At 41.2% G+C, this 16365-nt stretch overlaps 1 protein-coding gene across 1 annotated transcript in view; it reads left to right on the top strand.

Annotated features, from left to right (window-relative positions):
* The first annotated feature begins 1794 nt into the window (after positions 1-1794).
* Positions 1795-16365, top strand: part of adgrb1a (adhesion G protein-coupled receptor B1a) — a 191346-nt gene continuing 176775 nt past the window's right edge. Inside the window, exon 1 of the mRNA XM_072461112.1 lies at positions 1795-2684. Coding sequence (XP_072317213.1) covers positions 1958-2684 — 727 coding nt within the window. The 5' untranslated portion in view covers positions 1795-1957. The remainder of the gene's footprint in view (positions 2685-16365) is intronic.

Genomic DNA, 16365 nt, shown 5'->3' on the forward strand with positions numbered 1-16365 from the left:
GCAATTTGGCAATTTCCCCTGCTCTGTAAAAAAAAGAACATGCTTCTTATATCTTATACTCAAGAGAGTCAACCCATCAATGTATACTATCTTTTTTACATTTTTGATGCTGTGATTTTTCTCTGCAAATGAGGGGGGGGGAATCGTAATTCACTTAAAAAAATATAAAAGTAATTCTTTAATAGTGATTTTAATTTGATTTATTTAAGCCTCTTGAGAGTTAAAACATGTTGAACTCAAAAATACAGTCCAAATGAGTCAAAAACGATATTAATGAGTCAAATTATTCCTACAAAATTCAAACAAAATCCAAACAAAAATCCTGCCAGACAGTTCCATTTGTCTATGTAATTTTAAATAAATCCATCCCCAAACAAAGTGACTTATTGATTGTGGCGTGGCGGTCCGCATCGCATCGCCGTGTAAACTGATGTAATGGAATATTCCGTGCGCTTCATTTTGTGATTAATGAAGTCTTAATTGGAGAAATGAATGAGCTGCAGATGAGAGATTGGAGCCGGCGTGCGAGGAAAAAGCAGCTGCTTCTCTGGACCGGACCGGCGTGAACCTGTGTAATAGAGACGAGCTTAACTGCACCAGCGCTCCACAATACTTCAGTCACTTCTTATCACTCTTTGTGCTCCGAGTCATTGGAACTCAGATGTGCAAAGATGAGTCATTTCATTTTATTGCTTGATTAAAATGTTACCGAACCAAATTACCACAAGTGTTCAAGAAGTTTCCAATCCAAAGCCGGAGCACCTGATTAAACTGCGGGGCAGATTTTTTAAGTTGTGTCTAGTTCCTGTTGCGTACTACAACGTCAAATAGAGGAAAAACTGTGCGCACTTAGGACATACAGTATCTCAAATGGTGGATATGAGCTATTTCGGGTAAACGTTGCCGATATAATGACAATTTAAAGAAACAGAATGATTCATAGTTTGTGCGTAAATGTATGACGCACAGTAGCGTTATGTCACAGAAATGATTCAAACAAAACACAGATGATTATGTTTTTGTTGTTTGCTAAAAAGGTTTGATAGAAATGTTCTCCATCTTCTAAAAAACTCGTTCGTCTCTGATATGAAGACGATCTGATGCTGATTGGTTCTCAGTCAAAATCGAAGGAATATTATTGGCGTTTTTGTTCAATTGCGAGGGTCTCGAGCCCAAAAGATCAGGAAGAACAAGGAACGAGAGCCAAAAGATCAGGAAAAACCAGCAACATATGAAGACGATCTGATGCCGCTGTGATCGGGCTTTGCTGATTGGTTCTCAGTCCAAATCAAAGGAACACTATTGGCGTTTTTGTCAAATTGCAAGGATCTCGAGCGGCAACCGAGCCTTGAGAAAAATACAGTCTACAATCGTACTCTTCGGCCTCCCTCGATGAAGACGTGTTTTCGCCAACAAAAGCATACAGACTGCAGTTGTAGAAGTGGTTATCGTGGCAGTAACGTAGCATCAGCAGTAGTAGAAGCTGCGCACGGTGGGTTTTCTCACAATACAAGGCTTGCAGGTCTGACAACAAACATGTCACGCTATTTTGGTGGTCTCAAGTTGTTTTTTCCACCTTTTAGACAATACGCCATAAAGCATTCTCTTTGAACATGTTAAAACGATTAGTAAATGGCTCAAAACATACACCACTCAAGGCCTCTTCTAGTGTAAATATGGAATCTTAGAATCGCTGTGTCCTTGTCTGTTATTGCATGCACTGAATCGACATTGAAGCCAGTGTTTGAATGAGTTACTGTACTAATACATGCATCTTTTTTTCCCCCCTCAGGTTCTTCGCAAGAATCTCTGAGTGGACTAAGCCATGGGCCGGTTCCTGGATCTCTGAGAACATTATCCTCCTCCCTCGCTCCTACCCTCCTCTCCCTCTCTTGGCCCGGTCAAACCTTAGATCAGTCCTTCCAAATCCAATCTGCGAAGCATCTTTGTACAAACCATGACCGACTTGGCGCTCGGGATACCCGGCTTCCATCTTCCGTCTCTTATTTTCTACCTCGCCCCGTTTTTGTTGTCCAAAAACTATTGCAATGGTTCTCCTTCGGGCCCCGAATCGGACTCCTGCTCCATGTTGGTTCAAAACCGCTTTTTCGGTTTCTTCAGATCATCGGCAACATTTCCCAGCGTGCCTTGCTCTTGGACACTGCAGAATCCCGACCCAAGACGCTACACTGTTTTCCTCAAAGTCACCAAACCGATGGAGGACTGCACACCCTCGCAGCTCCGCACGTTTCAGTACGATTCGTTTCTGGAGACTACTCGAACCTACTTGGGCATGGAGGGTTTCGACGAAGTGGTCAAGCTGTGCGATTCGTCGGCGCCAGTGGCTTTCCTCGAGGCCGGAAAGCAGTTTTTGCAAATGAGAAAGGGACCGGTCAGAACGGGGCTCGCCGATTTGGACGGCAATGGAGATTTTAAGACCGAATATTTGGTCGTCGGGAAAAGAAACCCGAGCATGGCCGCCTGTCAGATGCTGTGCCAGTGGCTCGAAGACTGCCTGGCCTCTAGCACCTCCAGCAGGCCGTGCGGGATAATGCAGACGCCTTGTTTGTGTTGGGACCCTCCTCCTCAGCTCAACCCCGTGGACGGCTGCTATCACAATGGGGTTTACCTGGAAAACTGTTTGCCGAGCGTGGAGGAGAGCAAAAAGGACGCAGAACTTATCGGTGAGTAAATCGTCTGTTTCGTTTGTTCAGCGATTGTTTATTTTGTTTGGAAAAGAGTCTGAGGTTGAATACCTGTTGGTCTTTGTCAGTTTGATTACTCATTTGCTTAATGCTGCCATTACCTCTAGGAAACTGATTGTCCTTGATTATCTAGATTTGACTTAGCGGTGGGCCATATCAACATAGATTACAAGCTTTTTTTATCCATCCCAATAGTGGGACAATATTTTTGCAATCAGAAATGAGCTAAATCATACATGTGACTGTCATGGTTGAAGTTCTGGACTATAAAAGTTACCACAAAGTAAAAAAAATATCACTTTTTACGCTAATTTGGAGTTTCTGTTAATGTGATTGTAAATTATCCAGTTCAGTTTGTAATGGAACATATCTCTAAAATTACAATATTATATATTTTTAATCATTCTATTCTCCCACCTTTCTTTACCTGTGTTGGTATGAGCTCTTACATTCTCGTTGGTTAAATGCATTGGACTAAAAGGGTTTGCTAGATGTATTTGGAAAGTGGAAGTCACAGTGCAAAATGCATCCAGCAAAAAGCATTGAAAGGTAAAAATATTGCTTTTGAAAGTTCAGTTTGGGATAAAGTTACCAGTTGAAAAATACCCATGAACACTTGCACGAGTCGTGAAAAGAACTCGGGTCAAAAGCTGCTGCCCGACTTCATACCGGCCCCCACCTGCTGTCAGGAGATGGACTGATTTGTCAATTTATGTTCATCATTTGAGCTATTTGACTAAACGTTACTAGATTTAGGGGTTTTCTGTCAGTCGTCCATAAGAACAACAGATTTGCACAAGGAAGATCGGACACTAGCGTTTAGGATATTTCACGTTAGCTTTTGGGCTGACAACAACACATTTTACTGGTTAGCTCTAAGGCTGTTATAAAGCGCAGACTCCAGACTTTCCCCGACGATAAAAGCACATGATTGCAAAGAAGTCAGAACCCCGACCTCTCCTTCTGGACGAGCACCCGGGGACCCCATGAACACACCATTATACCCAACTCCTGACCCAAAAATAAATAAATAGTTACAAAACCTGAATACTGAAAAGTGTTTGTTAGCTTCACCATGACGGCAAAACTCGTTCTGGCCACAGACAGTTGTGAAGTGCATTCATACTCGACATTGCGATGAATATTCAGAATGCTGGGAACTAGGTAAGCGAGCGATACATGTGGACTATTGCAAAGAGTTTAAAATGAACCAGTTCTGTTTTTAACATTTCAAAATTGTAAAAATGAGGTAAGTCTTTGTTCAGGCTTCGTTAAGGTGCAGTTATTATAAAGTGTCACCTCTGAATCCTTTATGTTCTTTATTGAAATCGCCCGCATATCTTATCTGATTTCTGAAGCCTCGCAAACTTCTTCAGTTGTTTGTCACCGACTCTCAAACTGCCACTGCCCTTGAATTTACTCTGACCGAGCCAAATGATAGAGAAAAGTCGGTCGCCTATCAGAGTGTGGCCAAATGCGTGTAATCTGCGAGGAGTGAGGGTAATTGTGTGACACCGGATCTGAGGCTCGCCGAAAAGTGCTTCGAGAGGAAGACAAGAGGAGATCCATCCAGAGGTCGGGTTTCGTGCGATGGAACTGAGACGCGCGTCCTTGCCGGGGTCAGCCGAGTAAAGCGTCGATCCGAGTGCACCGGATCTGCCCGCGGGACTGTCCTGGAAGAGAGGAGTGCCGAGCGGGGACATCGGATCACTTTGGGGACGCTACAGGAGCAGGAAGGGGGAGAGTGGGAGGAAATGGAGAAGACGAGAGGGGATAGAGAGAGGTTTGAGGCTTAAGTCTTCCCTTCGCCACTCCTTCCTTCATACTTCTCTCCTTCCATTCTTCACTCACCCATTTCGATCCCTCCACTTCTCCACCCTTCGCTTCTTACCATATCTTTCCCTACTTTTTCTCTTCCTCCTCTTTGTCTCCTTCTTCCCTCTGACGCCTTCGCTTTCATTCTTGGTCTTTCTTTCTCCATCCGTCCCTCTCTCCAATCCATACCTCCCTCCGTCTCTCACTCCTCTCTCACTCCCTCATTCGATCCCTCCACTTCTCCACCCTTCGCTTCTTACCATATCCTTCCTTACTTTTTCTCTTCCTCCTCTTTGTCTCCTTCTTCCCTCTGACGCCTTCGCTTTCACTCTTGCTTTTTCTTTCGCCATACGTCCCTCTCACCAATCCATACCTCCCTCCGTCTCTCACTTCCTCATTCAATCCCTCTTCTTCTCCATCCTTCGCTTCTTACCAAATCCTTCCCTACTTTTTCTCTTCCTCCTCTTTGTCTCCTTCCCTCTGACACCTTCGCTTTCACTCTTGCTTTTTCTTTCGCCATCCGTCCCTCTCTCCAATCCATACGTCCCTCCGTCTCTCACTCCCTCATTCCATCCCTCTTCTTCTCCACACTTCGCTTCTTACCATATCCTTCCCTATATTCTCTCTTCCTCCTCTTTGTCTCCTTCCCTCTGACACTTTCACTCTCGCTCTTTCTCTCTCCATTCGTCCCTGTCTCCCATCCATACCTCCCTCCCACTCTCACTCCCTCATTCGATCCCTATCTCCACCTCACCCTCTTCACTTCCATCCCTCCCTTCATCCCTTCTCCGTCTCCACCTCTGTCTCTGTGGAGTTTGCATGTTTCTTCCTTCCATTCCCTCCTTCTGGAATTCCCTTTCTTCCCTACGTCTCTCCCTCCTTTTGTTCCAACTCTCCTTTCCTCCACTCCCGCCCTCCTTCTGGCCTTCTCCCTCTCCTTTCTTTCTCTCCCTCCCCGCCTGATCTTGAAGACAGGATGTGGCCTGACATCTCTATCCTGGCCTCATCCGGACCACAGCCAAAGGGAGGGAACACGTCTCGTCTCCTCTTTCGGCTCCAAACCTTTGTCCATCTATCTCTTCTCTGATTCCCCTCACCCCCTTTTACTCACACTCACACACACACACACACACACACACTCCCTGGAGATGGACAGAGCTGTGTGATGTGACCGCATACCACCATCATGGCTTACTGACCTTTTTATACAGATTCCAGTACAGTCCACTGAATTAGCTGGAATTCAGTAGTGTATTTGTTTACGATGTAATAGTGTTACAGTAAGTACACATTTGCAACAGGCCCTTGTGTACAACAAACTATTTTCTAGTCTTTCCCTCTTCAAAGATATATCTCTTCATTCCTTTCGAGTACACGATGATAGGAGATGCTACAGAGCTAAAGCGCAAAGAAAAAGCATTCAACTTGAAAGTTCTGATTTAACTGAAGAACTTGAATAGCTTGAGCGTGAGTCTTTGAAATATCAAGGCTACAACAAATGTATTTAACATTATTGACCCTAGCTCCACTTCCTGGTTCAATACTCGTTTATCGGCAGCATTTATACAAAGTCAGTAAACAAATACTCGCTGCTTGTCTTCACCTTCCTGCTGTAGTACATATACATCCTCCATAATGCCAATAACTATGTTTAACTATGTCAGCTATCAAAAATGAGTTCACTAAGACCCCGTTGACTGACAAATTGACTCATCAACCGCAACGCTAATGTCCAGGGGCGTTGACTGCGAACTGTTACGACGACTAACACTCAAATCTTAAAACAAAGTACACATCCTTGCATTTACATGTGTTCCCTGTTCCCACACCATCACCCCCTGCCTCCCCGCACCTCCTCCTCCGTGCAGCCAGATCGTGGGCAGCACCCGAAACCTCTTTCGCGGGAGCCATCGGCGCCGAGGAGTCATAGCGCCGGGTATTTCCCTCCTCCAGCTTTCCACGGTGGCTAATATCCCCGCGCCGACCGTCCCTGCCTCCGCGCCGACAGTTAGCGCGCTTACGTAAGGCCGCTTATGGCTGCGGAGAGCGGGGTGTGGGCTGCGCGTGCCTCTGGGTGAGAGGAATAAAAACACAGATATACATTTGCCGTGGGTGCGTGGACACATCGGAACAGAAGGACAGCGCTTTTTTGCTGCGCGCTCTGCCCACGTGGACAAAGCGCCTTTAGATGGTAATCCCAGTCGCATTATGCTTGAAATGTATAAAAAGAAAAATCTGCACTTGCATTAATCGTGTGCTTACTGTAACTGGATGTGCTGAATGTAAAGGAAATGCCTTCTTCTATTTCTGAAGGTTAAAGCAGGACTTAAACAACCATGGCTAACTTTAGATATTTATTTCAATATGTTTTTGAATCACAAGTAACATTTCATCCTACAAAGAGTGCACTAAATGGAAAAGTGAGGAGGAAACATATGTTGATGTTAGTGGCGGTGCCGTAGCGGGCTGCTGGCACCGATAATGTGGAGTGGGGATTTACATATGCAATTGGGCTTAAGGAGCTCGGAATATGATGCAAATGGTGAAAGATGCAAAGCTCAGACTTGGACTCGAGCTCGTACTGTTCAAAAACCACGACTTATGGCACAAGAATTCAACAAAATGTGTCCAACGCGGCATCGTCCACATCTATTGTACAATTCTTGATTTTATTCAGTCGAGTGGAATATGAAATTGTATGTAGGATTTTGTTGTTTGATAATGTAAGGATGAAAATACAGCTGCAGATTTGTGTTGGGACTGTTTTAGTTTACTGTACGGAACTCACCAAAGCAAGTAACCCTATGTTTGTGAATTCTGTTCATGGACGATGGTAATACACCTTTCCCGGATCTGATTCTGATTCTGTTTCTGTTTCTAAACTGATTGACTGACCTCCTTGTAGTTTTTCCTTGTCAAAGAGGTGGGTCTAAGGACAGTGGATGTTGGACATTTGTCATTTAAAAATAATAACTATCACATCATTATAAAAATCAATTTTTTTTATCTATAAGCATATCAGTTATTTGATTTATTCATCGCCAAATGCTTTGTCTAATGGTTATTAGGATCTAGAGATGGTGAATGAGAAATGTTTTTGAATTATTAATCATAGTTAGACACATTTTATCAAATGGTAATGTACTGTATATTTCGGACTAGAAGCGGCACCTTATTTCATAGTTTTGGCCGGGGTGCAACTTATACTTATATTTAGACGTATATACTTATACTCTGGAGCGACTTTTATGTGACATTATTTGTTATTATCACACTTACAACTGCATGTCATACTCCAGTGCGACTTAAATGTGTTTTTCTTCTCTATTATGCATTTTTGGCTTGTGCGACTTATACTAAAATACGGTATTCTCCAGGAAGCAGCCATCACAATCGACATAGTACAGAATAAACACTTTTATTTGTTTCCAGTGACATGACAGATTTGGTTGCAGTCCACTTTTAGCCCATGCCACGCTTGATTCCCCCCAATATCCAATCCACTAAACCCAAATCAAATCCTTTTTATCACAATGAAGATACTATGACATCCATATTAGGTCATATTTTACCCAATTCCCTAAAGTATATTCATTAGCTTGACCGTGGCCTCATTCAGCCCACATAAGTGACCGCCCCGTGCGATGATGACCTCTCTTCACTGAGGCGGAGGAGCCATGGATCAGGGGGAATGGGAGACGAGAGCGGTCTGTAAAAATGTGGCCGGGCGGCTGAGTGGACGATCGACTCTTTCCCTGGATGAAGATAAAGACGGGCGAGCGAGATGGGAACGGGCCGTTGTGGAAATGGGTCCAGCGGTTTCTCGTGCAGTTATGGCCCCGAGATGGAGCGATGTCTGTGAGTGATGAGGGAGAAGAGGGAGAGAGGCAGGAGAGGGGGAGAGAGAGGGAGGAGAGGAAGAGAGAGGGAATGGCAAGAAAGAGAGAGGAACAGAGGGCTGAAGTGGGTAGTACTTGAACAGAGCATCGGATGCAGTACCTTGATGTAACAGTTCTTAAGTAAAGGTTTGGACTTTTCTTCTTAGTTTACAAGTGACAAAAGCTTTATCTTGACAAAATGACATTGAAATCCATCTGGAGTTTTCTATCCTATACTTGTATTAACACTGAACATTTGACACCTGGATTGTTACTGACGATTGAATCTTCAAACCACAAACCACTCGTTTGAATTGACATTTTAAGCCCGGAGAAGAGATGTTTTTAAAGGTGTGAAGGAGGCCATTTTGTGAAAAAAGCGAATCCCTCTTTGAACAGAAATGGTGACTTAAGGTTGAATTTGTTAATCTGTTAAGCAGTGTTCTATCACCTTGGTCAAGTGAGAAAACAAGACAATCAAATGCTAATCAGGAGGGTTTAAAAGCATCAGATAAAAGTCTGTGTCAGATTACAAAAGGATTAAACAAGTCTAACAGGTAAACAAAGGCAGCTGAGGGCAGGGCTAATTCAGCTCAGAGCAGTATAACGTCTCTAGACCAGCTCCTCAGATTGACAATTACTTTTAGATGGAAGTCAAAACGTCTTGATTTTTAAAACATTGTCCAGATGATCCTTTTTCTACATTAGCTCAATCCTGGGCAGATGAGGGATTCCACTGTATCATTATTGGCCTTTACTTACATTACGTTCTGTCAGTCAGGATCTGAGAATTAAATCTACACCGGCAGAAATGCTCAGAAGGAGACTAGCGATGATTTATGGACTCAAGAACAGTGCACGATACAGCATCTCTGCCTATGGTGTCACAAACATGAGACATTTACAACTGCATGTTTCCTGAGTCTCACTGGGAGAGGACTTATTAAACAAGCATAGATACTAGAGCTCAATACAAGCCCAGGTATGTTTTAAATGGTAAAATTACGTCAGAACGTGGTTAAAGTCTCAAATAAATGCCACTTTGCATACGATGTGACCGTTAAACGCGAGCGGTGGAAGCACCAGCAGCAGAAACAGCCCACAGCAGGAGAAGGGTGTGGTCCGAACTGCGCCGCAGACTGGATGAGGATGGACGGTCTGCGTGGAGGGTCCAGTTCGACTTCGCCCAGCTGGGATCCGCTGAGTGAGACCGGGTCATAGATTACAGTTTGTGCCCATGGAGAGAGGAGGCCCTGGCACAGATGGAGGGTGAGGTCTGCTGCTGCAGAGACACGATGTTCCGCTGCGGGCCGTTTATGGATGGACCAGCCTCCTCCTCCTTCTCCTCCAGTGTCCTGCGGCTTTTTATGGATTTTAGGAACTTGTTCAACAATCATTGTGACAGTTTCCAACAAGAGTCTTTGCACAGTTATGACAGTATTGTATAGTGGCAGTACGAGTAGAAGTATCTGCAATATGTTTGATGAGAGTTAGCATTAGCATGTATTGCATTTATGGGGTTTTGTTGTAGTTTTGTAAACATGTCAACAGTTTCAACACATGTATTTTGTCACATTTTCTATTGGGTTCTGTACCTTTCTGTGTTTTTCAGGTACCGGTACTTTAGTTAGTACCTCTTCTTATATTAGTCATTATCCAGACAAACAAGACAAAGTTAAGTTCTATTAAATAACGTTAATTTAAGAAAGCAGTTTTTTAAATTTTATATTTTATTTGAAGAAAAGATACCAGTTTTTTTGTACTTTAACATTACATTTTTATTTGTATTTCTTGACGCTTTAAACTATATCAGTAAATCAGTATAGCAACTGTATCAAGCCATACATCCTGCTGCAACTGCAAGCTAGTACTACAACTACTGAAACTACCACTATACCTAGTTATTAACAACAATAACTACAACTACAACTACAACAGCTATTACTACTACAACAACTAACTACTGCTACTACAACTATTATTTCTACTAATACAACTAACTACAATTACAACATATTTCTACACCTACAAATACTAATACTACTACAACTTCCTGGAGTGAAACTGAAACTCGTTTAAACTAATCCCTCGTGGCTGGAGTCAGTGGGTCAGTTTTTGCTTGTCCGGCGTTTTAAATAGATGTCCAGAGTGGGCAGAAGTTGAGACTTTCACATTGACTTCCACAAAAGGGTCCCAGGACGTCTCGTTTAACGATAATCCATAAGCATCAGCTGAATGTGATGTGGCGGGTGCTATGATGGTTATGATGTGTCTCCATTAGTCCAGCGCTGTGTCAATGAGCCAATCCATAAAGCAATCAGAAACTCTAAACCCACATTGATTTCACTGACCTTTGATCAGTCCACCAAGCTTATTAACGTGTTCACAGACCATATGTAGTTTAAGATAAGATAAGATAAGATAAGCCTTTATTTGTCCCACAAAGGGGAAATTACAGGGTTGCAACACAAAGTAGCTACAGAAGTGAAGAATTACAGAATAAAAGATAACTTTTAAAAAAAGTATAAAAAAACACTCTTATAGAAAAGCTCTTATACTATATAATAATAACATTAGTGACACTCTTATTTACAGCTGTTATATGGACTGGGAATATTGAAAAAACAGTATTGCACATGAACATGACAGTATTGCACATGAATATGACAGTATTTCACATGACTATGACAGTATTGCACATGAACATGACAGTATTGCACATGAATATGACAGTATTTCACATGACTATGACAGTATTGCACATGAATATGACAATATTGCACATGAATATGACAGTATTGCACATGAGTATGACAATATTGCACATGAATATAACAGTACTGCACATGACTATGCCAGTATTGCACATGATTATGACAGTATTGCACATGAATATGACAGTATTGCACATGATTATGACAGTATTGCACATGAATATGACAGTATTGCAATGAGTATGACAGTATTGCACATGAATATGACAGTTTTGCACATGATTATGACAGTATTGCACATGAGTATGACAATATTGCACATGCATATAACAGTACCGCACATGATTATGACAATATTGCACATGATTATGACAGTATTGCACATGAGTATGACAATATTGCACATGATTATGACAGTATTGCACATGAGTATGACAATATTGCACATGAATATAACAGTACCGTACATGACTATGCCAGTATTGCACATGAAAATGACAGTATTGCACATGATTATGACAGTATTGCACATGAGTATGACAGTATTGCACATGAATATAACAGTATTGCACATGAATATAACAGTACCGCACATGACTATGCCAGTATTGCACATGAAAATGACAGTATTGCACATGAGTATGACAGTATTGCACATGATTATGACAGTATTGCACATGAATATAACAGTACCCCACATGATTATGACAGTATTGCACATGACTATTACAGTATTGCACATGAACATGACAGTATTGCACATGAGTATGGCAGAATTGCACATGATTATGACAGTATTGCACATGAGTATGACATTATTGCACATGGTTATGACAGTATTGCACATGAATATGACATTATTGCACATGCGTATGATAGTATTGTACATGAATATAACAGTATCGCACATGATTATGACAATATTGCACATGATTATGACAGTATTGCACATGAATATGACAGTATTGCACATGAGTATGACAGTATTGCACATGAATATGACAGTATCGCACACGATTATGACAGTATTGCACATGAATATAACAGTACCGTACATGACTATGCCAGTATTGCACATGAAAATGACAGTATTGCACATGATTATGACAGTATTGCACATGAGTATGACAGTATTGCACATGAATATAACAGTATTGCACATGAATATAACAGTACCGCACATGACTATGCCAGTATTGCACATGAAAATGACAGTATTGCACATGAGTATGACAGTATTGCACATGATTATGACAGTATTGCACATGAGTATGACAATATTGCACATGAATATAACAGTATTGCACATGAATATAACAGTACCGCACATGATTATGACAGTATTGCACATGGCTATGACAGTATTGCACATGAAAATGACAGTATTGCACATGAGTATGGCAGAATTGCACATGGTTATGCCAGTATTGCACATGAATATGACATTATTGCACATGGTTATGACAGTATTGCACATGAATATGACATTATTGCACATGCGTATGATAGTATTGCACATGAATATAACAGTATCGCACATGATTATGACACTATTGCACATGATTATGACAGTATTGCACATTAATATGACAGTATTGCACATGAGTATGACAGTATTGCACATGAATATGACAGTATCGCACATGATTATGACAGTATTGCACATGAATATAACAGTACCGTACATGACTATGCCAGTATTGCACATGAAAATGACAGTATTGCACATGATTATGACAGTATTGCACATGAGTATGACAGTATTGCACATGAATATAACAGTAGTGCACATGAATATAACAGTACCGCACATGACTATGCCAGTATTGCACATGAAGATGACAGTATTGCACATGAGTATGACAGTATTGCACATGATTATGACAGTATTGCACATGAGTATGACAATATTGCACATGAATATAACAGTACCGCACATGATTATGACAGTATTGCACATGACTATGACAGTATTGCACATGAAAATGACAGTATTGCACATGAGTACGGCAGAATTGCACATGATTATGACAGTATTGCACATGAGTATGACATTATTGCACATGGTTATGACAGTATTGCACATGAATATGACATTATTGCACATGCGTATGATAGTATTGCACATGAATATAACAGTATCGCACATGATTATGACAATATTGCACATGATTATGACAGTATTGCACATGAATATGACAGTATTGCACATGAGTATGACAGTATTGCACATGAATATGACAGTATCGCACATGATTATGACAGTATTGCACATGAATATAACAGTACCGTACATGACTATGCCAGTATTGCACATGAAAATGACAGTATTGCACATGATTATGACAGTATTGCACATGAGTATGACAGTATTGCACATGGATATAACAGTATTGCACATGAATATAACAGTACCGCACATGACTATGCCAGTATTGCACATGAAAATGACAGTATTGCACATGAGTATGACAGTATTGCACATGATTATGACAGTATTGCACATGAATATGACAGTATTGCACATGAGTATGACAATATTGCACATGATTATGACAGTATTGCACATGAGTATGAGAATATTGCACATGGATATAACAGTACCGTAAATGACTATGCCAGTATTGCACATGAAAATGACAGTATTGCACATGATTATGACAGTATTGCACATGAGTATGACAGTATTGCACATGAATATAACAGTATTGCACATGAATATAACAGTACCGCACATGACTATGCCAGTATTGCACATGAAAATGACAGTATTGCACATGAGTATGACAGTATTGCACATGAAAATGACAGTATTGCACATGAGTATGACAGTATTGCACATGATTATGACAGTATTGCACATGAGTATGACAATATTGCACATGAATATAACAGTACCGCACATGATTATGCCAGTATTGCACATGAATATGACAGTATTGCACATGACTATGACAGTATTGCACATGAAAATGACAGTATTGCACATGAGTATGGCAGAATTGCACATGATTATGACAGTATTGCACATGAGTATGACATTATTGCACATGGTTTTGACAGTATTGCACATGAATATGACATTATTGCACATGCGTATGATAGTATTGTACATGAATATAACAGTATCGCACATGATTATGACAATATTGCACATGATTATGACAGTATTGCACATGAATATGACATTATTGCACATGAGTATGACAGTATTGCACATGATTATGACAGTATTGCACATGGTTATGACAGTATTGCACATGCATATGACATTATTGCACATGCGTATGATAGTATTGCACATGAATATAACAGTATCGCACATGATTATGACAGTATTGCACATGATTAAGTCAGTATTGCACATGAATATGACAGTTTTGCACATGATTATGACAGTATTGCACATGATTAAGTCAGTTTTGCACATGATTATGATGCTGAATGACACATATTTGGGGCTAACAGTGTTTGACAGCAGCAGAAGGAAAGACCTGTGAAACGTCTCTTTCACACAGTGAGGGTGGATGCATGATGTACTTTCTTGTACTACATGCTCATTACAACGTCATGCAAGCTAGCTTTTGTTAATTCGGTTGTGGCAATTCCAACCAAATCCACACCAAATCAGGATGGTTTTGAGTGCATACATTATTTTATGTTGCCATAGCAAAGGTCCTCATGAGCATCACTGTGTATGTAACAGTAATAGCAGAAGTATTTGTAGTATTTGTAGTAGTAGCAGCAGCAGTTGTAAATGTGACAAATGTAGCACGGGCCGTAGCAGCATTGCACTATGTCACTGGGAGTTCACGTTGCCTCTGACGACCTTCGACCTCAGTCAGTTTGAGTAATTTTCATGCTTCGAGGGATTGTTTTGATGTGACGCCGAAGTAGGTCAGGAAACACGGACTCTGTGGAGCTCCAGTTCAAACCGTGACATTAAACGGTGAGTAACGTCGGCGTTCTGTGGTCACCGGAGCTAATGAGACGGACTCCGCCTCGGCCTACGCTCCGTTACAAAACTTTAACCTTTAAGTTGGCCATATCTGTGCTATTTCTGGTGCGTCCCTGACATTCAGATGGTCAGAAAGGAAGACCAAGACCAAATACATCTGTCCAAGGCTTTAGCTGAGACGCCGTGTCCAAAAACACCAATACTGTACTTCAAAATAAGATAATAAGTACAAGTTTATATATTTTCTTCCTTGTTGGACAGGGACGGCAACTGTGCTATACACACACATGATGTAGAAGTCATTATGCGACTACAGTGTGGCCCATTCTCATCCAATTTACTCCAAAAATTAAATACAAAAATAGTTATAATTTGACAGATGAAATGAGAACACCTTTATTTGTTAAATTAATGTCTGCACTGCCAGAAAAATGTGACAATTGTGTGTTTTGATGACATAAACTGTTACATTACCTCACATTTTAAAGTAGCGCCATGTGGAAACACCAAATATGACATTTTGACATTTTCTTATTCAAATATGCTTCAACAGTTATACAGAAAAGGTTTATTATGCTTTTCAATTGTTTAAAGATAGAGGATGCAGCCTTTTGCTTTTGTGTTAAAATTATGGTATTATTCAAGTTTAAACAGCGATGACAAAATAGTGGCCCTCTCTCCGGAAACAGGCTGTGCACGGCGCCCTCTACAGGAGCAGCGATGTCACGATAAAAGCTGCTCCTGAAGCTAACCAACACCTAGACATGCCACTCAAGCGCTTTGATGGAAACGGGGAATAAACGCTTCGCAAACCGGCTCTTGACTGATGAAAAACTTAAGATAAATACGTACTACACGTTTAATCCCGCCAAACAAAAACTCAGTAAACCGTAAATACATGTTACGGGGTCCAGCTCTGCTTTGTATACATCCTCTGACATTTGGCCTTGTGCTCTGTTGTGACTAACCACACATGCCACCGTGTTTGTTCCGCTGACACAGGTAAACAACCCAAACGTGTCATCTCTGCTGCTTCGTGATTCTGACCTGTTTGTCTCTTCCAATCTAACGTCAAATGATGTAACGCCGTATCGCATTATGTTACGGTTATTTACCCCTGAAGTTAAATCCTGTGACTGTTGCACAAAGTTATCGGGTTCGTTCGTTGATCCTCCCCTAACATTAAGAAGGACTTTGTTGTGCATGATGAGGATACTGCAAACATGTCGGGGGAGTACTGTAGCTGGAGAACTGTCCTTTATGGCTATTTTGAAGTGCTTTTTAAGACTAGTATT

This window comes from Eucyclogobius newberryi, unplaced genomic scaffold (genome assembly GCF_026437365.1).
Source record: "Eucyclogobius newberryi isolate DKJ021-1_F unplaced genomic scaffold, fEucNew1.0.hap1 SCAF_3, whole genome shotgun sequence".
Taxonomy (NCBI): Eukaryota; Metazoa; Chordata; class Actinopteri; order Gobiiformes; family Gobiidae; genus Eucyclogobius; species Eucyclogobius newberryi.